The 27076-nt window shown below is 35.7% G+C and overlaps 1 protein-coding gene across 4 annotated transcripts in view; it reads right to left on the minus strand.

The window, feature by feature from the left end:
• VPS13C (vacuolar protein sorting 13 homolog C) overlaps nucleotides 1-27076 on the minus strand; it is a 180020-nt gene that overhangs the window by 130078 nt on the left and 22866 nt on the right. For 2 of the 4 annotated variants that reach the window (XM_068965193.1, XM_068965195.1), the window contains exons 6-14: nucleotides 25115-25177; nucleotides 20111-20176; nucleotides 19702-19811; nucleotides 16827-16886; nucleotides 14664-14723; nucleotides 13542-13622; nucleotides 12606-12663; nucleotides 1671-1798; nucleotides 16-122 (exon numbers count right to left, since the gene is read on the minus strand). In XM_068965193.1, the coding sequence (XP_068821294.1) occupies nucleotides 16-122; nucleotides 1671-1798; nucleotides 12606-12663; nucleotides 13542-13622; nucleotides 14664-14723; nucleotides 16827-16886; nucleotides 19702-19811; nucleotides 20111-20176; nucleotides 25115-25177 (733 nt within the window). The remainder of the gene's footprint in view (nucleotides 1-15; nucleotides 123-1670; nucleotides 1799-12605; nucleotides 12664-13541; nucleotides 13623-14663; nucleotides 14724-16826; nucleotides 16887-19701; nucleotides 19812-20110; nucleotides 20177-25114; nucleotides 25178-27076) is intronic. The other 2 variants (XM_068965194.1, XM_068965196.1) reach the window with 1 other exon arrangement.

A 27076-nucleotide genomic window follows, 5' to 3' on the forward strand; every position in this document is an offset into this window, starting at 1 on the left:
TTAATTCTAACTCACCATTGTCGACCATTAGTATGAAGTGGTAAATAAGGCTTATATTTTCTGTAAGGAGCATTTCTAACCATGTAATCCACTGACTCCAAAAGGTCGATCATACTTAAGTACTATAAAAACAAAAACCAAGATACATCTGTTACATCACAACATGGATAAACACCAAATTTTATTATATTTTCTGCCTAGTGAGATTCCAAATTATCTGAACAATGAATACCATAGTTGCTTGGCAATTCAATAATATATTTCATCAAATTTAAGGAACCACCAATTTTAAGATAATATTAAGCACTGCCAACTAAACATCATACCACCAATAATAATATACATCCTATTTTCACATATATTAAAGTGTGAAATAAATGTAAATCTTAGAACCAATGAAATACGGTATCTGTTACTACTGACATGAAACTGGCTTAGTGCTAAAAGTAAACATACTTTCCTCTGGACCATCATTTCAAGTAGTGGCAACTAGGGAATTACTGCATAACTAAAGCAAGAAAAAATTATTTAACCACCAATACAAACACACACACACACACACACACACACACACACACACACACACACACACACACACACACACACACACACACACACACACACACCGAGAAGTAAGATAAAGAAAGGAGGGGTCTAACCTAAGAGTTACCAGTACTTATCATGTGGATAGCATGAACTTAAATGTATTTGTAAATGTAAAACATACCCCAAATTTTGCAGACTTAAGAAAAAATAAAAGGATATAAAATACTGTAACAATTTTTTAATTTTGATTACATGTTGAAATGTAATCACCACTTCCCTGGTGGCTCAGATGGTAAAGCCTACAATGCAGGAGACACGGGTTTGATTCCTGGGTCAGGAAGATCGTATGGAGAAGGAAATGGCACCCTACTCCAGTACTCTTGCCTGGAAAATCCCATGGACAGAGGAGCCTGGTAGCCTACAGTCCGTGGGGATGCAAAGAGTTGGACACAACTGAGTGACTTCACTTTCACTTTTCACATGTTGAAATATTTGGGGTATGTTAAGTTAAATAAAATGTTATCAATTTTAGTAATTAATTTCTTTTCTTAGTTTGCTAATGTAGTTACTAGAAAATTTAAAATTACACACATAACTTTCATTATATGTATACTGGACTGCACTGAGCTAAAAGTTCAATTAACTATAAACCCTTCATCCTCCTTTCACTTCCAGTTCTCCAAATTAGTTATTGAAACTCCTTAGGCACATAACCAAACTTGAGAAACAAGTAAAGGAAAAAAAACTGCCAACACAGCTGTTCTAAAAATTAAGTAAACAATATTTAATGTAAGAGTCTGCTATTAAAATCTGAGAAAAGAAAATAAAATCATTAAAACTTTCCATCAAGAACTGGGAATTAAATGGAACCATGTCATGTACTACAATCTGGTAGGATTCTCTACCAATAAGGTGAAAATCAGAAAAAATGAAAGAAAACTATTTATTATATTTGGTATTTATTCTACTTTAAAATAATACATATAATCTATTTTGAGGAATCAAAACTCAACAATAACAAACCAAAAGAACCACCAGAGCAGTGAAGAAGGAACAGTCACAGAGGACAAAATCTGTTGAGATTCAAGGCTAGTCAAAGCTGTAAGTCCTTAAATGAATCTTACCTGAGGTTTGGTCAGTTCAATTGCAATATTTTGTACTTCTATGTTCCAATCAAGTTTCGGTGTTTTGAGCTCTGTTTCTGCATAAGGATTCATGTAAAGTTTTGCAGAGGCTGATATTGGCTGAAAAACTTATACAACATGGGAAGACATAAGGTATGTTTATATGCCCTTACCTATGAACAACTGTAAATAATTATGAGAACACTGTTACCTTGAAAGTAAAGAAAAAATCAAAAATATATTTTCAAAAATATTTTTTTAAAAATCACCACCAAAAACTATTTAAGTATCTATTTATCTACATAATAAGAATTCTCAAACTCAGTGGTAAAAGTAGAATCTCCAAGGAGGAATATGGTGTTCTATGCCTCTAAGAAATGCACAAAATATACACAATCTAATCTTGATTATTTACAGTCTGTGTAAAACTATGTTTCTCTTCCTTGCTACAAGATATTTAATGATTTTATTATTCATTAAAAATACTAATACAGGGGTATGGATAAATTGGGACATTGGGACTGACATATACACATTACTATACTATATAAAACACATAACTAATAAGGACCTACTGTATAGCACAGAAAACTCTGCTCAATACTCTGTAATCGCTTATATGGGAAAAGAATCTATAAAAAGTGGATATATATATATATATATATATAACTGATTCACTTTGCTGTACACATGAAACTATCAAAACATTGTAAATCAACTATACTCCAATAAAATTCTTTTTAAAAATAATCATTATTGTCTGAGATGCCCCCACAAAAAAATACCAATAGAAGATAGGAAATAAAACTTGATTAATTTTCATCTTATTTAATCATAGTTAGAATTTAGGAACAGAATCATGAATGAAATTCATATTACCCAGAAAAAATTGCTTACTACTTTATAATTTTCAAAATGATTATTACATATACAGTTTTAGACTTAAAAGAAGACAATATTCTTGAAGTTAAGTAGTATAAAAAAAGAGTATCAGGGAATATGACAGAGCAAAAAGTAATGTACTAAATTATAATTGTGAATAGTACTAAAGTTATATAAATTGTGATATCTTATTTATAGGAATTCGCTGGTGGCTCAGACGGTAAAGCATCTGTCTACAGTGCGGGAGACCTGGATTCGATCCCTGGGTCGGGGAGATCCACTGAAGAAGGAAATGGCAATCCATTCCAGTACTATTGCCTAGAAAATTCCATGGACAGAAGAGCCTGGTAGGCTACAGTCCATGGGGTCGCAAAGACTCGGACACGACTGAGCGACTTCACTTCACTTCACTTCATAGTATTTATAATATGTGTAAGATTATATAAAATTTTTTAACTTATTTAGAGGTTATTTATAATTGAAACATCCCCAAAAATAAAGTTCCAGATTTTTCTGAACAAGTTCTTTCATGAATCAAACTAAATGCTCTCACAAACTAACAGGATCTGAAAGCTTTACCATCATTAAACAGGCACGCTTGCGGACATAAAGAGAAAGTGCCAACTTTCTCATATAAAGGTAGTTAGCTATAGAAGAATAAAAAGAAAACAAAAGTGAACCATAGTAGTATGGACTATAGAAGAACACAGGCATAAAAACTGAGAAGAAACATAAAGAGGTACACTAAGCATATACAAAAGAATAGCAGAGGCGGGCCTAACATGGCAGAGGAACAGGACGGGGAGACCACTTTCTCCCCGAAAAATTCATCAAAAGAACATGTGAACCTGAGAAAATTCCACGAAACAACTTCTGAATGCCTGCCCAGGACATCAGGCACCCAGCAAAGCAGCCCATTGTCTTCGAAAGGAAGTAGGAAAAAATATAAAAGATAAAAATAGAGACAAGAGATAGGGATGGAGCTCCATCCCGAGAAGGGAGTCTTCAAAAAGAGACATTTCCAAACACCAGGAAACACTCTCACTGCCGAGTCTGTGGCGAGCCTTGGAACCACAGAGGGGAACATAATTGGGAGGAAAAAAAAAATTTTAAACCCACAGATTACGTGCCCACCGGTAACTTCCCCAGCAGAGAAGCAGCGCAGACGCCTGCACCCGCCACTAGCAAGCGGGGGCTGGGCAGGGAGGCGCGGGCTGCATTGCTTAGAGTAAGGACCAGGCCTGAATGCCCTGAGAGCAATCTGAGGGAACTAACTTGAGACAGCAAACCAGACTGTGGGATAGCTATCACCCAAAAAGCCATAACCTAAGACACGGCCAGACCCGCTCACAGAACAAAGGACTGACTAGAGCTCCATGAAAAGCCCCAACCTAAGGCACCCTCAGGCCTGCTGACAGAACAAAGGACTGAGCAGAGCTAGCCAGCTGCAGGCCAGCCCATTGTCCTCCAGACACAGGCAGGCAAGGGCAGCCAGAGCTGGAGGGGGGAAATCACGGCCCCAGAGAGGCATTATCTACCAAACTGCAAGCAGGCTTCCTTGCTCACCAAGACTCCTTGGGATTCTGGACAGTCAACATCTGCCTCAGAAGGTGAGCCGGTTGTACACCCAGAAAACGGAGCAGCAGGGACGGGGGAGGCAATAAGTCGCAGCGACTGCGCTCGCCAAACACCTCATCACCTGAGCTGCTCGGATCTGGGAAGGGCACAAAACGCAAGCCCAACCGAGTCTGCTCCTCTGAGGACTACCCGAGTACCCGAACCTGAGTGGCCTAGACCTGGAAAGCGCATACAACCCAGGGCCAGCCTCAGACGGTTCCCGGCAGAGCAACCTAGAGCCTCAGCAGTGTAGACAGGGAAAGCACACAAGCCGTGAGCAGGGGCAAACCCAGTGCGGCCGAGACACTGCGAGCACACACCAGTGTTACATGTTTGCAGCGTCCTTCCCTCCCCACAGCACGACTGAACAAGTGAGCCGAAAAAAGTGTCCACCACTGCCCCCTTGTGCGAGGGCAGAAATTAGACACTGAAGAGACCAGCAAACAGAAGGAGCTAAAACAGAGGGAACCTCCTTGGAAGTGACAGGTGCAATAGATTGAAACCCTGTAGATAGTACTGACTACATAGGAAGGGGCCTACAGATCTTGGGAAATATAAGCCAGATCAAAGAACTATCTGAAATGAACTGACCCCACACTGCCCACAACACCACCAGATAAAGTCCTAGGTATGTTTTTACTATTTTTACTATCATTCAATATTTTTTTATTTTTTATTTTTAAGTCCTTTATTAATCCTTTAATTTTCATTTTTATAACCTACTATTACTATGCAAAAAAAAAGAGAGAGACACTATTTTTTAAAGCAAACTTCATATATATATTTTATAATTTTGTGACTTTTCTCTTTTTCTTTAATATTGTATTTTTGAAATCCAACCTCTACTCTAGATTTTTAATCTGTGCTTTTTGGTATTTGTTATCAATTTTGTACCTTTAAGAACCCAATCTTCACTACCCATTTTTACTTGGAAGCAAGATTACTGGCTTGACTGCTCTCTCCCCCTTTGGACTCTCCTTTTTCTCCACCAGGTCACCTCTATCTCCTCCCTCCCCTTTCTCTTCTCTACTCAACTTTGTGAATCTCTTTGTGTGTTCTGGATGGTGGAGAACACTTAAGAGAACTGATTACTGGCTGTATCTGTCTCTCTCCTTTTGATACCCCCGTTATCCTCCTGGCCACCTCTGTCTCCTTCCTCCCTCTTCTCTTCTCTGCATAACTCCACGATCATCTCTGAGCGGTCCAGACTGTGGAACGCACATAAGGAAGTGATTACTGGCTAGCTTGCTCTCTCCTCTTTTGATTCCACTTCATCTCATCCTGGTCACCTCTATCTCCCTCCTCCCTCTTCTCTTCTCTATGTAACTCTGTGAACCTCTCTGGGTGTCCCTCACTGTGGAGAAACTTTTCATCTTTAACCTAGATGTTTTATCAATGGTGCTGTATAGATACAGAAGTCTTGAGGCTACTGTAAAAATAAGACTGAAAACCAGAAGCAGGAGGCTTAAGTCCAAATCCAGAGAACACCAAAGAAAGCCTGACTCCAGGGAACAATGATCGACAGGAGCTCATCAAATGCCTCCATATCTACACTAAAACCAAGCACCACCCAAGAGCCAACAAGTTCCAGAGCCAAGACATACCATGCAAATTCTCCACTAACACAGGAACATAGCCCTGAGCTTCAATATACAGGCTGCCCAAGTGGGTCACTCAAAACCCACTGACATCTCATAACTCATTACTGGACACTTCATTCAACTCCAGAGAGAAGAAATCCAGCTCCACCCACCAAAACACTGACACAAGCTTCCCAAACCAAGAAACCTTGATAAGCCACCCTTAAAACCTAACCCACAGCAAGGAAACTCCACAATAAAGAGAACTCCACAAACTGCCAGAATACAGAAAGACCACCCCAAACTCAGCAATATAAACAAGATGAAGAGACAGAGGAATACCCAACAGGTAAAGGAACAGGATAAATGCCCACCAAACAAACAAACGAGGGATAGGTAATCTACCTGATAAAGAATTCCGAATAATGACAGTGAAAATGATCCAAAATCTTGAAAACAAAATGGAATCACAGGTAAATAGCCTGGAGACAACGATTGAGAAGATGCAAGAAAGGTTTAACAAGGACCTAGAAGAAATAAAAAAGAGTCAATATATAATGAATAATGCAATAGATGAGATCAAAAACACTCTGGAGGGAACCAACAGTAGAAAAAGGCTGAAGATAGGATTAGTGAAATAGAAGATAGGATTAGTGAAGTAGAAGATAGAATGGTAGAAATAAATGAAACAGAGAGGAAAAAAGAAAAGCAAATTAAAAGAAATGAGGACAATCTCAGAGACCTCTGGGACAATGTTAAACGCCCCAACATTCGAATCATAGGAGTCCCAGAAGAAGAAGACAAAAAGAAAGACCATGAGAAAATACTTGAGGAGATAATAGCTGAAAACTTCCCTAAAATGGGGAACGAAATAATCACCCAAGTCCAAGAAACCCAGAGAGTCCCAAACAGGATAAACCTAAGGCAAAACACCCCAAGACACATATTAATCAAATAAACAAAGAACAAAAATTAAAAGCAGCAAGGGAAAAACAAATAATAACACACAAGGGGACTCCCATAAGGATAACAGCTGATCTTTCAACAGAAACTCTTCAGGCCAGGAGGGAAAGGTAGGACATAGTTAAAGTGATGAAAGAAAATAACCTACAGCCCAGATTACTGTACCCAGCAAGGATCTCATTCAAATATGAAGCAGACATCAAAAGCTTTACAGACAAGCAAAAGCTGAGAGAATTCAGCACCACCAAACCAGCTCTCCAACAAATGCTAAAGGATCTTCTCTAGGCAGAAAACACAGAAAGGGTATATAAACTCGAACCCAAAACAATAAAGTAAATGGCAATGGTGTCATACTTATCAATAATTACCTTAAATGTAAATGGGTTGAATGCTCCAACCAAAAGACAAAGACTGGCTGAATGGATACAAAAACAAGACCCCTATATATGTTGTTTACAAGAGACCCACCTCGAAATAAGGGACACATACTGACTGAAAGTGAAGGGCTGGAAAAAGATTTTCCATGCAAATAGAGACCAAAAGAAAGCAGGAGTAGCAATACTCTTATCAAACAAAATAGACTTTAAAACAAAGGCTGTGAAAAGAGACAAAGAAGGACAGTACATAATGATCAAAGGATCAATCCAAGAAGAAGATATAACAATTATAAATATATATGCACCCAACATAGGAGCACCACAATATGTAAGACAAATGCTAACAAGTATGAAAGCGGAAATTAATAATAACACAATAATAGTGGGAGACTTTAATACCCCACTCACAACTATGGATAGATTAACTAAACAGAAAATTAACAAGGAAACACAAACTTTAAATGATACAATAGACCAGTTAGACCTAATTGATATCTATAGGACATTTCACCCCAAAACAATGAATTTCACCTTTTTCTCAAGTGCACACAGAATCTTCTCCAGGATAGATCACATCCTGGGTCATAAATCTAGCCTTGGTAAATTCAAAAAAATTGAAATCATCCCAAGCATCTTTTCTGACCACAATGCAGTAAGATTAGATCTCAATTACAGGAGAAAAACTATTAAAAATTCCAACATATGGTGGCTGAACAACTCACTGCTGAATAACCAACAAATCTCAGAAGAAATTAAAAAAGAAATAAAAATATGCATAGAAATGAATGAAAATGAAAACACAACAACCCAAAACCTGTGAGACACTGTAGAAGCAGTGCTAAGGGGAAGGTTCATAGCAATACAGGCATACCTCAAGAAAGAAGAAAAAAATCAAATAAGTAACCTAACTCTACACCTAAAGCAACTAGAAAAAGAACTGAAGAACCCCAGGGTTAGTGGAAGGAAAGAAATCTTAAAAATTAGGGTAGAAATAAATGCAAAAGAAACAAAAGAGACCATAGCAAAAATCAACAAAGCCAAAAGCTGGTTCTTTGTGAGGATAAATAAAATTGACAAACCATTAGCCAGACTCATCAAGAAACAAAGGGAGAGAAATCAAATCAATAAAATTAGAACTGAAAATGGGGAGATCACAACAGACAACACAGAAATACAAAGGATCATAAGAGATTATTATCAGCAATTATATGCCAATAAAATGGACAACGTGGAAGAAATGGACAAATTCTTAGAAAAGTACAACTTTCCAAAAGTGAACGAGGAAGAAATAGAAAATCTTAACAGACCCATCACAAGCACAGAAATTGAAACTATAATCAGAAATCTTCCAGCAAACAAAAGCCCAGGTCCAGATGGCTTCACAGCTGAATTCTACCAAAAATTTCAAGAAGAGCTAACACCTATCCTACTCAAACTCTTCCAGAAAATTGCAGAGGAAGGTAAACTTCCAAACTCATTCTATGAAGCCACCATCACCCTAATACCAAAATCTGACAAAGATGCCACAAAAAAAAAAACTACAGGCCAATATCACTGAACATAGATGCAAAAATCCTTAACAAAATTCTAGCAATCAGAATCCAACAACACATTAAAAAGATCATACACCATGACCAAGTGGGCTTTATCCCAGGGATGCAAGGATTCTTCAATATCCGCAAATCAATCAATGTAATACACCACATAAACAAATTGAAAAATAAAAGCCATATGATTATCTCAATAGATGCAGAGAAAGCCTTTGACAAAATTCAACATCCATTTACGATAAAAACTCTCCAGAAAGCAGGAATAGAAGGAACATATCTCAACATAATAAAAGCTATATATGACAAACCCACAGCAAACATTATCCTCAATGGTGAAAAATTGAAAGCATTTCCCCTAAACTCAGGAACAAGACAAGGGTGCCCACTTTCACCACTACTATTCAACATAGTTCTGGCCACAGCAGTTAGAGCAGAAAAAGAAATAAAAGGAATCCAAATTGGAAAAGAAGAAGTAAAACTAACACTGTTTGCAGATGACATGATCCTCTACATAGAAAACCCTTAAGACCATCAGATAATTACTAGCGCTAATCAATGAATATAGTAAAGTTGCAGGATATGAAATCAACACACAGAAATCCCTTGCATTCCTATACACTCATAATGAGAAAATAGAGAAATTAAGGAACCAATTCCATTCACCATTGCAATGAAAAGAAATACTTAGGAATATATCTACCTAAAGAAACTAAAGACCTATATATAGAAAACTATAAAACACTGGTGAAAGAAATCAAAGAGGACACTAACAGATGGAGAAATATACTGCGTTCATGGATTGGAAGAATCAATATAGTGAAAATGAGTATACTACCCAAAGCAACCTATAGATTCAATGCAATCCCTATCAAGCTACCAACAGTATTTTTTGCAGAGATACAACAAATAATTTCACAATTTGTACGGAAATACAAAAAACCTCGAATAGCCACAGCAATCTTGAGAAAGAAGAATGGAACTGGAGGAATCAACCTGCTTGACTTCAGGCTCTACTACAAAGCCACAGTCATCAAGACAGTATGGTACTGGCACAAAGACAGAAATATAGATCAAAGGAAAAAGATAGAAAGCCCAGAGATAAATCCATGCACCTATGGACACCTTATCTTTGACAAAGGAGGCAAGAATATACAATGGAGAAAAGACAATCTCTTTAACAAGTGGTGCTGGGGAAACTGGTCAACCACTTGTAAAAGAATGAAACTAAAACACTTTCTTATACCATACACAAAAATAAACTCAAAATGGATCAAGATCTAAATGTAAGACCAGAAACTATAAAACTCCTAGAGGAGATCACAGGTAAAACACTCTCCGACATAAATCACAGCAGGATCCTCTATGACCCATCTCCCAGAATACTGGAAATAAAAGCAAAAATAAACAAATAGGACCTAATTAAAATTAAAAGCTTCTGCACAACAAAGGAAACTATAAGCAAGGTGAAAAGACAGCCTTCAGAATGGGAGAAAATAATAGCAAATGAAGCAACTGACAAACAACTAATCTCAAAAATATACAAGCAACTCCTGCAGCTCAATTCCAAAAAAATAAACAACCCAATCAAAAAATGGGCCAAAGAACTAAATAGACATTTCTCCAAAGAAGACATACAGATGGCTAACAAACACATGAAAAGATGCTCAACATCACTCATTATCAGAGAAATGCAAATCAAGACCACAATGAGGTACCATTTCACACCAGTCAGAATGGCTGCGATCCAAAAGTCTACAAGCAATAAATGCTGGAGAGGGTGTGGAGAAAAAGGAACCCTCTTACACTGTTGGTGGGAATGCAAACTAGTTCAGCCACTATGGAGAACAGTGTGGAGATTCCTTGAAACACTGGAAATAGAACTGCCTTATGACCCAGCAATCCCACTGCTAGGTATACACACTGAGGAAACCAGCACTGAAAGAGACACGTGTACCCCAGTGCTCATCGCAGCACTGTTTATAATAGCCAGGACATGGAAGCAACCTAGATGTCCATCAGCAGACGAATGGATAAGAAAGCCGTGGTACATATACACAACGGAGTATCACTCAGCCATTAAAAAGAATACACTGGAATCAGTTCTAATGAGGTGGATGAAACTGGAGCCAATTATACAGAGTGAAGTAAGCCAGAAAGAAAAACACCAATACAGTATACTAACGCATATATATGGAATTTAGAAAGATGGTAACGATAACCCTGTATGCAAGATAGCAAAAGAAACACGGATGTATAGAACAGTCTTATGGACTCTGTCGGAGAGGGAGAGGGTGGGATGATTCGGGAGAATGGCATGGAAACATGTATAATATACGTGAAACGAATCACCAGTCCAGGTTCGATGCATGTTACAGGATGCTCGGGGCTGGTGCACTGGGATGACCCAGAGAGATGGTATGAGGAGGCAGGAGGGAGGGGGGTTCAGGATGGGGAACATGTGTACACCCATGGCGGATTCATGTTGATGTATGGCAAAACCAATACAATATTGTAAAGTAATTAGCCTCCAATTAAAATAAATAAATTTATATTTAAAAAAAGAATAGCAGAGAAAATATATGGGATAAATAATATACAGGCAGCTTTGTTAGAGATCTACTCAAAAATAAATAAAGGTAAGGCTGCCAAGGAACAGAAAAGATCTCTGGAGAAATTCATATCAAAACAACAGTGAATTTACCCCCTACATCTGTCAGAATGGCTACCATCAAAAAGCTTACAAATAACAAATGTTTACAAATAACATATTCTAACAAAGAGACTATGAAGAAAAGGGAACCCCGGTGCATCGTCCATGGGAAATGTAAACTGGTGCAGTCACTACTGAAAACAGTATGGAGGGTCCTCAAAAAACTAAAAATAGAACTACCGTATGACCCAGCAATTTCACTTCTGGGCGTATATCCTGAAAAAATAAAAACACTAATTTGAAAAGACACATGCACCCAAATGTTCACAGCAGCACTATTTACAACAGCCAAGATATTCCAGCTACCCAAATGCCCATCAAGAGAGGAACGGACTGAAATATGGTACATATATACAATGGAATATTACTCAGGCATAAGAATGAAATACTGCCATATGTAGCAGTATGGATGAACTTAGAGAATACTATGCTTAGTGAAATAAGACAAGGACAAATATTACACGGTATCATTTATATACAGAATCTAAAAAAACCACAAATGACTGAATATGCAGAACAGACACAGACTCACAGATGTAGAAAATAAACTTGTGGCTACCAAAGAGGAGAGGGAAGGAGAAGGGACAAATTAGGCCATGTGATTAACATGTACAGCCTACAACACATAAAACAGATAAGCAATAAGGATTTACTGTACAGCACAGGGAATTAGACCCAATATCTTGTAATAATCCATAATGAAGTATAATTTGTAAAAACACATTATCTGTACTTTGTATACCTGAAATTAACATAATACTATAAATCAACTATATGCAGGCAGATTTTTTACCACTGTGCCGCCTGGGAGGCTATACTATACTCATCTATACTTCATTTTTTTAAAATCTCTGGAGTAGTTTGTCTTAACACTACAATACTGACATGTTCAAAGTAACCTGAATATCAAGACCTCAGAGATTTCATTATTAAACAAAGAAAAAAAAAAAGAAAATCTAATTCCTAAAACAAAGCAGATGATAACAAGATAGGGAAAAAACACGAAGGTCAAGGGGGTTAGTTGTTGGGAGTGAACTATAGCCACAGAGCCCTTCTCTCTCACTCTCCAGTGGTTTAAGTGCTACAATCTATTTCTAAATACTAAAATATATACCGGATATGCTGTATCATGACAGTAACATATAAAATTAATACTTTCTCTTTGTCAAAATAACTTTATCAGAAAAAGTATATTAAAATAAAGTATTTAATTCCACGTTTCCTATAACATAAAATAAACTTTTACCATTACTTACTGTATTGATGGTTTGGGGGTATATTGTTACTTGTAAGAATTTCACTTTTCAGCTGATCCTAAATTAAAAAATTTGAATGATATGAGAATGAAAAAGAAAATGCATACATTCTCAGCACCCCTGACACACACATGCACATAAAATATGGTTCTAAATCAATATCTTTATTCCCAACTTTGTAATTATTAGTCCATAAGAAAAACACACTGAGCACTATTTACAGATATATTTCTTTAGAATATTACTTCAGTAGGTAATTTTTATAAATTCTAAATACCTAGAAACAACATAAGACTGTTCCACTCTGACTTAAAATGTATATAATGTGTACAGACACACACATTCATAAATTAGGATCTCAGTCACTTTCTAGACAAAGGCAAATTAATCATTACAGTATCTTTCTGAGAAATAAAAGACAGAATCTTGGAATTAATTCGGTTCAGAAAATTCAACTGTTCTTTTCTAAGTAAATATGACTAAGATTGCTTAGCTTTAAGACATGACTTAACATACTTAGTTTTGAATCAATCATTCACTATGATGTATCACTGTAAATGCTTAAAACATATGCTATGGATACATTTTTCAAAAATCTGACAGGTATCATCTGTCTTTACAATCCTCTTCAAGTAATCATTCTCATATGAAACTCCACAATGCAACCAGAATGCCATCAAAATGAGAGTGTGAAAAACCATAAATCCAGTTTTAATTTGATAGTATAGGTTCTCATCTCACTGTCAAGTGAAAGATGTCACAAAGATCTTCAAAAACAAAAGTGCTATTTTTAAGATACAGTCAATCACAAAAACTGTGTTGCACACTTAGTTACAACTTAAGCAAAAGACCAGTATCTTGTCTTCATTAGAGACCACGTATGTAAAATGAATCTCAGGAGTACAGTCCGCTATTCAGGGGGCAAACTGAAATTACCAAGATCTGTTCCCTCGATCCCTGGTAAGACATGCAGCAGTTCACATTCCAGTAGGCACTGAGACTATCAAGTCGTATCAGCTATAAAAGAAAAATTGGAAAAGATCAGGCAACTAACAAATCGAAGTTATGTATCAATATTAAAAGAATATTCTCACGCTCACTATAACAAAATCATCCAATTGTCATTCTGAACTTTTAAAGGGAAGAAGATAATGCAAAAGTGGAGGAAAACGTACGTATGTTATTCAGAGACTTTACTATTAATCTGGGCTTCCTTAGTGGCTCAGATGGTACAAAAAATCTAATTGCAACACAGGAGACCTGGGTTCGATATGAGGGTCAGGAAGATCCCCTGGAGAAGGAAATGGCTATCCATGCCAGTATTCTTGCCTGGAGAATTCCATGGACAGAGGAGCCTGGCGGGCTACAGTCCATAACATCCCAGAGAGTCGGACGTGACTGAGTGACTAACACTTATTAATCTAGCATTTGCTGAATTGTGCTTGCAGGAACACTGTTCCCCAGGGGATTTACTCATTCAATAATCAAATATTTATTGAGAATTCAGTATTTAACAGACTCTGTAAGTATTTCAATGAATAAGAAAGACATGATTCCTCCAACGAATACAAATGGCTGTTTCAAAGGAAAGGTGAAGGGAAGAGGATTCTATGATCAACAAAGGTGGATAAAAGTACATACAAAATATCCCTTTGGAAGATTCAAAGTGTTTATTAGCATATTTAAAGTATTGTGAAATCCTGGAGTTTAAAACAAAATAAAATATACCTGTCTAACTATGAATACTTTTCTGTTTTAGCCAGTAATCTTACTTGACCAGAGAATACTTTTTCAACAAATCTAATATTATCTCAATTATCTAATGCCCCATCAAATACAATCTGGGAAATATTAATTTTATCCAGTTTCTTTATATTCTAGGTGAAGAAAGGTAAGTGATTTTAGAAGGTAACATAGTAAGTAGCTGAGCCAAAACTAAACCCTAAACTTTCAACTCCCATTCAATGGTATATTCTGCTCTATCAAGGTTACTTGAAGAAAATACATTAAACGTTTGTACTTAGGAAAATAACTAGATTAAAAAGTCTAGTCTAATACCTTGTATATAATTTTTTCTGCTTCATTTAATATGCACGGTGTCCAGTCTTTGTTTGCAGTCTAAAACAAAAAAAAAAAAACAGAATAACTGTGAAATGAAGTATATGTATCATAAAACAGTGCTCTAATACCCATAACAAAATAACTTAGAAATAACAAGACATCTAGTTATCATTGGCTAATGTGAGTTACCTGTTTTTCAATACATATATTACAAAATCAAAGGAAGAGTGAAAAAGAGAATTGAGGAGGTTCTAATTTAATTCAGTTCATTCATCCAGAAAATAATTACTGAGCTATTATGTGTCTGAGAGTGGGTATGAATAAAGAAAAACAAACAGCTAGCTAGGCAGTAGTTAGATGTGGCTGAGTGGAGTCAGAGGAGGTTAAGGAGAGGCTTTTTAATTTTAATATAAAGGAGAGACTTAATGCTCTTAAATGGTTAGAAGACAGAGGTGGGCAGGAAAGAAGAGTTGAAGATTTAGGAAAGAAAAGGAAATTGACAGAAATAAGGAAGAAAGGACAAAAGGTAGAAGAGAATGAGAGAAAGTTGGGGAAAGGCTCCTAAGGACATGCGTGAGGACGGGATCCAGTCAGGTGGGGAGATTACCTAAGATTTAAGAGTTAGTCTGCATTTGAAAAGATGGAAAAAAGGAATGGTACAGATACAGGAAGAGGTGAGTCTGCTATTACTGTTGTTATAACAGTCAATGTAGTAGTCGAAGCAGAAATTGAGCCAATGTGCCAAATACTTTATTCAAACTATTTAACTGAATCATCACAAAAACACTAAGATACAGGTAATACTGTATCAACGAATGGAGGTTGGATAGAAGGAAACCAACATGGTAACCAGAACAGTAAGGTGTCACAGGTACTCTGATAAAATATAAAGGGGAGTATTAAAAAAAAAGGAATAGTAAATTCTAAGAGTGAAGAAAAAAAAATGAGAAAAACAGTAATATCTCAAGGAAATATTAAAACCCGAATAGAATCACCAGGCAGTCTAAGGGAAAAGAGTAACACAGGCAAAGAAAACCGTATGAAAAACCTGAGGAAAGATACATAGGATCAAAGAACAATACACACTAAGGAAACTATACATCGCCCTTACGCCCTGGTACTCCTGCCACCAGTCAACCCAAAGTCAGCCACAGCACTATTTCGTGTTTTTCATTTGGTCTGCTAGAAGCTCAATATTAAATACTGACCTTTCTTATGACTAACATTGTTTGTCTCATTTTTCTGGAACAATTATGCCTCTACCTTTCAGAACACAGATTCTGGTTCTTCAAAAGTATTATAGTATCATTTTTTTTTTTAATTGAAAGCTACTTCAAATTTATTTTTGAGACAAGCAGAGGATAAACAGTGTATTAAACACTAGCTTCCTTGACTCCCTTTCCTTTATTTCTCCAATACCTGTTAATTTTTTTTGCTTTGATCTTCAACTGATGTATATCTCTACTTCTCTGTATGCATGTATCATTCTTAAGGAGTCCATGGAACAAAGACCTTTTTCTGTTTAACAGACTACTTCTCTTTCCTTTTTCCTTCGTCTTCTTTCCTTCCTAAGGCCCTCTTCATATAACTAATCAAAAGGCAAAAATATACCCAATGTGATTTACCGCTCACTGTCCTTAACTTTAAAACATGTCCCTACCACTTAGTTGTCCATAATAGAAAAAAAATATGTCCAGCCAGGATATACCCACTCTATACACTAAGGATCTTAAAAGAAAAAACAAACTGCATTGTAAAATACTTAATCAAAATAATCTTATGTATATTTCAATATAATAAACACATATACATACATATAAATAGATACACATGTACAAGCTATTTGGAAATTATACTGTGGATAAGAACTTGACTCTATGGAAATCTATCTTCCCCTAATTTACTACACACTTAAGATACAGCTTTTAAGACTTTCAAAACACTTGTTCTTAATATTTTTATATTTGTTAAATTCAAAGATAAAATAATTACAGAATATAATAAAAGTATCACTAAAAATTATAAATTTCTAGAAAAGCTATAGAAAGGTTACACATAAAAATAAAAAAGCTATTTGCAGCAATAGCTGATCTTAGGAAATTCACCCTGAGAATAATATTTTACAGATTTCACAGAAATTTTAAATAAGGTCAACTTTACCAATAGACTAAGTTCTCCCAGTGTGACACCAAATGAAAGAGGCCGCTCTGGATCTGATATCTGTCAAAGAAAAAAAGTGACATTAAAATACACTCATAGTGAAGGTAAATCCATTTTACACTCTACAACAGGCAACACAGGACAATGAATTTACAGGTAAGTTACACAACACAAATGGATTTGTGGAGAAGAGAGGGAAGGAAGACACTAACATGGCTGAGATTTTCCATATTTTGTAGGCATGACACTAACATGATACTTTCCCAGTGGAACTATTTTTTTTTCACTAGAAGTGAGAACACTCACTTACTAGGACTAAACAGATTCTTGTCCAGATAGTTTAGAAGAGACAGTCTCTTTATGTATACCACTAAAGATGTTCTCCATAGATAAATAAAATAAGGAGTTGCAGATAAAACAGTGCCACTAAAGTATTTTTAAAAGATTTTCACATTTAGAAATGTGAACTGTCTCTCTACACCTTTAATTTCCAATGACACTTTAAAAAAATGTCTGTTAGAAGATGCTCAAGATCCTTAATATTTAATTTCCTCAATCCCTTAACCCAAAATCTGCCATTATTAAGCTGATCTATTTCTCATCTTCAATATCTAAGTAATATTTATACACAGTGCTTAAACTGTGCCATTGTATGTATCATGACTTTGTTTTCGACATCTCAGAGATGTACAAAAAGTAGTGTTTTTTGGTCATGAAAGAAAACAGGGAAACTAGAGACAAGAGAAAAATCATATAATGTTCTAAATCATCCATCAGGGACTTGAGTCACATACACCCTTCTCAAACAGGAAAACCATGATCTGGGATAGCTGTAAAGAATGAGCTTTGTGAGCTTTGTTTTTAATATCAGATATATTATGGTTTGTGGCAAAATATATTTCCTTCATTCCCATATTCATCTTTTTAGGCCTATGGATCTCAAGCTCAAAATAGCTTGCAGCTATTTCAGAAGTAACTTTAATAAAGCACAACTCCTCAGCTGCTAATGCACTATCCATAAATTACTGCTCTCATACAAAGAGCATCTTTATGATAAATTGTACCTTCCCTACCCTCATTTCTATATTTTTAACTATCCTTCCACACACAATAATTCAGGTAATCACACTGGAAGAGGCAAGATACAAGGAAGATCCCTTTGTGCTTTTAATTTTTTCTGTAGATTATTTTAATATATTTTGTCACTGACACCAACTTAAATGTAATTGATATTACTTGTCCCACTCCTGTGCATCTCTGTATTTTTTCATTAAAGAGAAGGAAATAACATACCTTTCAAATTGTACTTGCTCAGTAGAAAAGCTTAGTTTAAGTTTAAACTGAAAGTGGGAGGGAGAGTCAAGAGGGAGGGGACATAGGTATACCTATGGCTGATTCACATTGATGTTTGGCAGAAACCAACACAATACTGTAAAGCAATTATCCTTCGACTAAAAATAAAAACATTTTTAAAAGCCGAGATTATTATTCATCAACATACCCCTGGCTTTAAGAATAATTCTTTTAATTCCATGACAACTTGAGTTCTAAGTTTGTTTTAAACAAGGCAATTTATGAATTAGGCTTTTTAGACATTTGTTTGTAAAGTTCTGTCTACTGGACTTTCCAGGTGCCTCAGCAGTAAAGAATCCACCTGCCGATGCAGGAGACGTGAGTTCGATCCCTGATCCAGGAAGATCCCACATGCTACAGAGCAACTAAGCCACAGCTACTGAGCCTGTGCTCGAGAGCCAGGAGCCCCAACTACTAAGCCCATGTGCTGCAGCCACTGAAGCCTGCACCCCCCAGAGCCCGCGCTTCGCAGTAAGAGATGCCACTGCAACAGAGGCCCAAGCACGCACCTAGAGAGTAGCCCCTGCTCACCACGACTAGAGAAAAGGCCACAGCAGCCAAGACTCAACACAGCCAAAAAACAAAATTCAGTCTAATGATGAGCTAGGTTTTCCAGACATTTGTTCGTTAGCAAAATTCAGTCTAATGACTACAGAAAAACGAAACATAAAGTTGGTATAAGACGGACATGGTATATCTTGAAAAACTACAAGTGTATCTTACTGAATATGAACTGAAAAAAGGGACTTATCAGGAAAGTAAAATAAATTCTCTATATGGCAGTATGACTTTAACTGTAATCTAAACTTAAAGTAAACTAAAAACAAAAAAGAAAGCAAACTCAGTTTTGGAAAAGATGAAAAAGCATTTCCAATTCGCTACGTAAATAAAAAATTCAAGCCTTTTCATTTATGCTTCAAACTTTAAGACAAAGCAAAGCACATTAAGTTCAAAATATTGACTATGTTTTAATTAAAATTAATCAACCAAATAGTTCTTAATCAACTAACATTAAGCTTTTAGTCATCAATGAAGTGGTTTCTAAACACTGCTCCACATGCATGTGAGTAGCTGTGTGTGCTAAAATCCTGTGTGGTAAAATGTAAAGTACATGTGACTAGCAGCCAAGGGACCTGGGTTTCAGTCCCCTTTCTACCAACCACCATTGTAACCGATTACTTCATTACCTCTGGGAACCAATTTTTTTGTCTTTGTAAAAAGTTAAAAAATTAGTTCCTTAAAGCTTTATTAGTCTAAGTCTTTAAACAAAATTCAAAATAAATAATAAAGGAAAATCCAAAAATCTCTTAAATTAGCTTTAGAAAGAACCATATGTTGGTTTATAATATATTTACACATTTAATGAAAAAAGCTTAATGCTAGTGAAGAGATATAGTAGTGTACTAATCAAGAAAAACTTAATCTTGGATTTAAAATTGCCATGTATGGGCAAATCAATAATTAATAATAATTAATGTCATAAAACACATAATTACTAACTTACACCAAGTAAACTACTTACATCATCTTCATATTTAATGTGAATGTCTGTGATTTTTACTTGTACATTTTTAATTACTTGAGTTGCCAGTTTTTCCAAAAACGTATCCTTTTTGGCTTCTTTTGGTTTATCTATAAAAAATAGAAAAATACAAGTTCAAGAGTTGAAATTATCACATAATTCATAATCAATGATCGAAGCATAGTTAAGTACTACTCAACAGGAATTACAACCTATTCCTTGCTTTATTTTAGATTGTAATATGCATTTCCAACTTAAAACTTATTTTTCAGCCACTATATCAACAGGGAAATCCCTAAAACTTATTTTGAAGTTACATCAGAATCTAACATTTATTTTACCTTTGAAGACAGAAATCAAGTGGCAATGTGTATAAATAACACATGGCATAAAAACCACTTTTACCTACCTTTTGAGCGATCGAGACCTTTAAAAGGTTTCTTAAAATGTTTTTTGTGCTTTTTACGTTTACGTCCTTCTCAGTGGAAGCATTTTAGTGAGAAAAGGATAAAATTCAAGTTAGCAGACTAGAGGACAGAAAAGAAAACAAGAGACTTCTTCCTGACAGCAAATTCTGGTACAATTCACCTTATTTTATTCTAAACTGACCTGTTACTTCAATACAGGCAGAAATTCACAAACCTTTTTTAGTCTAGAATAACCTTCTGTAATAAAGAAAGTAACTTAGCAGATGCAATTACACAAAAATTGAGTAAAGTATCTGTACACAGTGCCCATTAGAATATTTATGACTGCTTAAAGTATAAACTTTAATTTTTAATTTCAACATTGCCAAAATATGGGAAATGTAATAATGACAGAATGTGTATGGTAGGAGCACAAATGAAATGAATGGGTAGGTTGCTGACAGATGACTTCCTCTGAATGATACACCTCACAAAAACAGGATCCTTTACATTCTTGAGAATATAAAGAATACAAAAAGGGGAAAAAAAAACTGTACACAGAATTTTACATTTAGCTTAATAATTCCTTTAGCATCTCTTTTATTTGGCACTGCCTTGTTTCATGGCATTAACCCAAACCTATCTTACCCAACTTATAAATCTTTACACTCAACTGCCTACTACACATCAAATCCAGTCCTCACTCTTGGGGCAGCCTCTGTATAGTCTCCCGTGCCTCCAACCTCCACTCTTTTCTTTAATCTAACCTCCTCTGACCTAATACTACCAGATTCACATCTTCCAAAATACTATTCACAGCCTGTTAATCCCTGCTCAAAATTATTTTAAAGGCTCTTTGTAGCCTGCCAAATAAAATGAGAAAGTGTTTGCATGACACAGAGGTCCTTTTATGATCCAGTCCCTATCCCCCTGTCCTGGTCTATCTTCTGCCACTCATCCTTGCACTGGACACTTCAAGAAAACTACTGCTACTTTCCAAAACAAGCTATAACTTAAAAAAAAAAAAAAAAACTTTTTATTTTGTCCTGGGGTATAGCTGATTAACGATGTTGTGACTGTTTCAGGTGAACAGAGAAGGGACTCAGCCATACATGCACATGTGTCCATTCTCCCCTAAATTCCCCTCCCATCCTGGACGCCACATAACACTGAGCAGAGTTCCATGTGTACAAGCTATAACTTTCTAATGCCTTCATGCCTCTACACATAGTGGATTCCCTGAACTTAGTTTGCTCTCCCTCAAGTTCTTCAGGCAAATTCCTAGCAGGCTTTCAAATCTCAGGTCCAGCACTACTGTTTGTGTAATGCCTTCTCCAACTCTTCCAAGAATCTCCAAGACCATCAACCCTGGTGCCTTATACAGACTTCCACTAAGCAATGAATACACTGAATCTGAAGTATCTGCACAACTGGTTTGTTTCTAGTCAGGAGGAGTCCTTCATTAGAACAAGAATTATCATAATATCTAGGCACAAAGCACATGATATGTATCTATTCAACTGAATCAAAATTATCTACACTTGGACATTAAAATAAAATATACAAGCTCAATTAATGTTATAGAGAATATACTGATATTTAGCTTGAAATTTTAAATTTGTTCTTCCTTGATATTTTAAAGCAAATTATCCCGCCACTACAAGAACTAAGAATCAAATTATCAAGTCCTGGATTTTAAGCATAAGACCCTAAGTTTCGAGAAGGAAATATTTACTAAACCTGTAACAGGTTTAGTAAATCAGGACTTTGCCATTACCAGGAGTTCTTGTCACAGTGATGGTTCCCTAAATCTTTTTCATTTACAAATTAAACATTCAGCGAAGTTCTCAGAGAAATACTATTTGAAAAGAAATAGCTAAGAAAGCCAGAGAAGCCCTGAAAACCATCCCACTGAGGGAGAAAGTTTTCGGAGACAGGATTCAGCTGCCTGGGTTTAGAGTCTGGAATAACTCACTCTTCTCATCTGACCTCCTATTATCCTTCTGGTTTCACATTTGTCCTAGAACCTTGTTCTGTCTTTGATCTCAATGTTAGATGCACCATGTTTCAAATGGTTTCAAAATCTAATCTGAGTACTACAGAGTCTTCATTTAAGCTGATGGATAATAAATGTATGATCCCCAGTCACTTTCTAAAGCCATTCTCAAATGTTTTGGTCTTAGGGTCCCTTTAATACACTTAAAATTTGAGAACCTTAACCAGCTTTTCATTAGGGTGGGTTACAGATACTGATATTTACCACGTTGGAAATAAACACTGAAAAGCTTTTTAATGGTTATTAACTTATTAAATAACCCATTATGCAATAGCACAGGTAACGTGTATTTATGAAAAATAACTACGTTTTCCAAACAAAAACTTGTAATGAGAAGACTGATACGGTTTTACAGTCACAAATCTCCTTAATGTATGGTTTAGTAGGAGACTGCTGGATACAAATACCTGCTTTTGCCTTCGCTCTTTTAGGATCTATTGTTTAGATTGGAGTATGTGAGGAAAATCTGACCTAATTATAGAAATGTAATAGGAAACAGGAGGAACATCTTCATCTTTTGTATATAAACATCTTTTCATGTAATTATTGATACTACATCAAACTCAACCAGTGATAGTTTCTTAAAGCTGCACCTTGGAATCTGAAACTATCAGTCAATTTTTCGTCTAAATTAAAACCGGTCTACCATGCACTTTAATACATTCATAATATTTTACCACACTTTAATAATACAGAAATACTGCTTCATTGAATTATACAGATCTTACAAATGTGGAGTCACTTTATTTTTTAATATGAAAAATCACATTGTTAATACCACCAAAAATCTCATCAGAAAAGTCTTTCAGTATGGGAAGCTGTGAAGCTCAAAGTGGCAAATACAAATTCCCCAAAATTCTAATTTTTGTTCAAAAGCTCAAATCTTATTGCTGGTAACAAACACTGTCAGTTCTTTTTTCTTAAAGCTGTGTTGTTGAAATGCCTCCCAAACACCCAAATCTGAGTAATAATCATCTGTCAGCCATTCTTTGAAGTAAAATGGCTTTCCATGAAAAAAGCAACTGAAAACCCAAACAACTGCACAAGTATTTTCCCTTGAGACAATTATCCTGCTTCAGTCCACAGAAGTCCAACATGTATGCTTCCTCTTCTGTCACAAAATGACACATATACTCAAGAGCTGTAATCTATTAAAATTAAATGGTTTCTATTCATCAATGATTTTCTTAAGCAAAACTGCTGCTTCTTCCATTCTACTTTGGTTTTTACTGTGAGTGACTGGCAGGGAACAATACAATAGCTACTGGCAGTAGAGTTTGGTGCCACTGCCTTAAATCATGCTAAGGCAGCCAGCAATCTTACACAACATTGCTTTTGCACCATCAGTACCAATGTTAATACAGTGGGGGAAAAAAATAATGTCTTAGAATTATTATGAAAATAGTTTTGACTTTTTGAGAATCATTGCTCTGGAAAAAAAAATTTTAATGAGTAAATATACACTCTCAAAGAATCAGGCACAACTGAGTGACTGAACAACAACAAATATGCACTCAGAAACTGAAAAAAATGAAGGCATTATAAAGAACACATTAAGTCCTGGGCAACTAAACAAAAGACATCTTCAACAAAATTAACTATTCTCATTTCAGCATCATCAAACTCTAGGCCAAGTTTAGTTTTTTGCTTTTTTTTTTTTTTTAAATCCAGGCTAATACACACTTTTAGAATAAAAAGAAACTCTGAATCATGAAGTTTTACTTTAGAGTGACCTCTGTCTGTTTTGTTTTGTTTTTTAAGCACTGCTGCCCAATGATTTTTTTTATATATTTAAATAGGCCACTAGAACTCATTTGTATCCTGGAGGCAGGTTGTACTTAGTAAGATCAGAAAACACTGCCCCTGGCAGACTAACAGAAAGTTGGTTCGATTACAACCCACAAAATTGGACAGTGAACCATGAGTTATCTTTTATATTAAACAAAGTGACTCTAAGACAAAGAGTCAGTCACTCTTACTCAAGGGGCAGATATGTTTAAAGAGAAACTCCTTTCAGGGTAATTTCATTCATGCTATGAAATCTGCCATGCAACTCATCCTTCCATTTGTCATAATGAACCTAAAAATTAAAGAAGTATCTAGCAGCAAAAGTAATTCTATTGTAATGCTTATTGTTGTTTATTTCTTGAGATAGAGATGCCACTTGCTTGCCACTTAATCAAAACAAACTTTAAGTGTGACTAAGTTAATACAACAAGTTCCTGAAAAGTTATAGATAAATATATTTAAAATATTTTAATATTTGAAAATATTTAAATATTGTTTAAAATATTAGAAATTATTATTATTTTAATGTGCTTGGTAAACTTCCTAAGATACAAAAAAATCCTACTATAAATCCTAAAACAGTCAGCCTTCAAATGTGTCTTTTTTGTGAGGCTGTCCAGGACAGTACTCTACATGTGCTGCCAAAGCTACTACACAGATGAAGCAAATCAGGGAGGAGACGAGAAGAAAGTCAGGGAAACATCTTTTATCAAGGTCCTAAATAAAGTCTCACTAAAAAAAAAAAAAAAAAAGGTTCCATTTTATTGCTTTTTACAAGTTTGAAAACCACTGCTACAGAAGAGAAATTGTTTAACTGAAAAACTACTATACTATAGAACAAAGTCAAAAAGGCAGTCCAGATTTGGAAGTTATCCACAGATCAAACTGTAAACTGCATAAGGCAGCGGACTGGGTCTGCTTCACCCCATGAACACTGAGCATCCAGCATAGTCTTCCTACTAGAAGACATTAAGCATTTGGTGAGAAAATAAATGGCTGCAGAAGATGGAAGAAAGGAAATGACAGTGAAGGGGAAAAACATGAATTACATTTCCATATTTTCTCAAAGGATGACATGCCATATAAACTCCATTAAAAGCACGAGCATGGGTAAGAACATAATTTTGTATGTAGCTCAGTATAATTAACCATGCATACCCACCAGGCTTTATGTCCTTGTAAACCAAGTTTTCCAAGCCATATATGAACTCCCCTGAATGTGCGCCTGCATCCGCACGGCAGCAATAACCAAAATGCAAAGCATTTTAAGACATCTTTAATTTCATATGTAAAATACATCTGAACTTAGTTCAAAGAATTAGACATCATATAACAGAACAAGTAAAATCCAGTGACCCTAAAACAACTTACTTCTACGGAAATATTCTCAAGTGACACCATTTCCATTCTTTCAACACACAGGCTCTGTTTTCATACATTAAAACAAAAACTCTTAATAATTAAAATCATAACAATTAATAATTTCAAGTTAAGCAAAACAGACAAATATCAATTATGGCTAATGTCTCATTGATTTACCCGATTTTCAAAGAGAGCAAAAATCTGCTATTTTGGTTCCCTTTCTGCCCACCATTTGTTCATTTTCAGAAGGAAACATTGCAGAAATATTTATGCTAATTTTAGGGTTAACTTTCAGTTAACCCTGAATTCATCTTACTTTAGTATCATGTTCTCTTCAAGACACACTGTCTGAATCCTTTCTATTCATTCTTATTAGTGATGGTTAAGTAGCACCATCTTCCATTTTGCTCCCCAAATCCAGCTTATATACCACTTCCTAAAACACAGCCATGATCACATCACTCTCCAAATTTTTAAAGAAAAAGTAACTTCCTGACTTTCTCACTGACTATCGAACAAAGTCCATTATAACGCAGTCAAGAGCCAGACCGAGTTCAAATTCTAGCTCTATCATTTTCTAACAGCATAACGTAGAACAAGCTATTTAACTTCCAGCTTTCTCAACTGTAAAATGGGAACAATAAAAGCCTTTATATCATAGAATTATGACTATTACATGAGTCAGCTGATATTAACCACTTTGAAGAGTGACCCGCAAACAGTTAATTCTCAATAAATGTTACCTGCTATCAATATCATCATCACCATCACAGTATTCAAATTTCTCAAAACTGATATAAACTTAGCTTTCCAACTCCCCTCCAGCTACACTATCAAAGTCCCAAATTCTTGGCAGTTCCCCATACATGCTTTACACAGTTTCATTTCACTAGCGCCTTAACCTAGAATGCCCTCTCTCCCTTCTGCATACTCAGCTGAAATATAGATCTTCAGAGTGTCCGCCCTGATCTCTGGCTGAACATGATAAGCCCTTTATGAACTTCTGTAATACTCTAACTACATCTCATTAATGAGACTCTACACCCTCTCCTGTCTATTATTATACATGAGGTCTCTGACAGTAGGCTACAGGAATTTTCTAATTTTTGTGTTTACAACAATGTGTTGAACAGACTGGCAGCAGACTTCTCAAAAGTACCTGGAAGTCAAAAGACTTTTATCTTTAAAATTCTAATTTTAAACTCAATATTCTATCCTCAGCCAAATCAAACAAGTGTGGAAGTAAATTACAAAACTTTCAGACTTGAAAGGATCTTAAAAATTATATCCAGTACATCCTTTCGTAAAAGCCATCAGAAATGCTTCAGCTAAACAAAGGAATAAAACTAAGAACAAAAGGCAAGGGAGTCGATGAATTAAAAACAGAAGAGCAGTGAAGATCAGTTCTAGGATGACAATTATACAGCAGAACTGAAACAAAACAAACAAACAAAAACCACAACCAAAAACACTGCTCTTCAAGAGGGCAAGGGGGACAGGGAGAGGACAACAGATGTGTTTGGGCAATTGCAAAATAACACGGAGAGCCGTATGATTGATAGATTTCATGCAGCACACAGAACTTAACGTAAATTTAAACAGCAGCAAAGAAGCACTTACAAATTCAAGAGAGAAAAACAAAAGGCTGGTGCAGAGGAAATATAATCACAGTATATTCTCTGACCCATCCAGTGAACAGTAATTATTTTGTCATAGTAATGTAAATTTTGACTTAGAATTGGCCAAAAATTATGATATGGCC

This window comes from Capricornis sumatraensis, chromosome 2 (genome assembly GCF_032405125.1).
Source record: "Capricornis sumatraensis isolate serow.1 chromosome 2, serow.2, whole genome shotgun sequence".
NCBI lineage: Eukaryota > Metazoa > Chordata > Mammalia > Artiodactyla > Bovidae > Capricornis > Capricornis sumatraensis.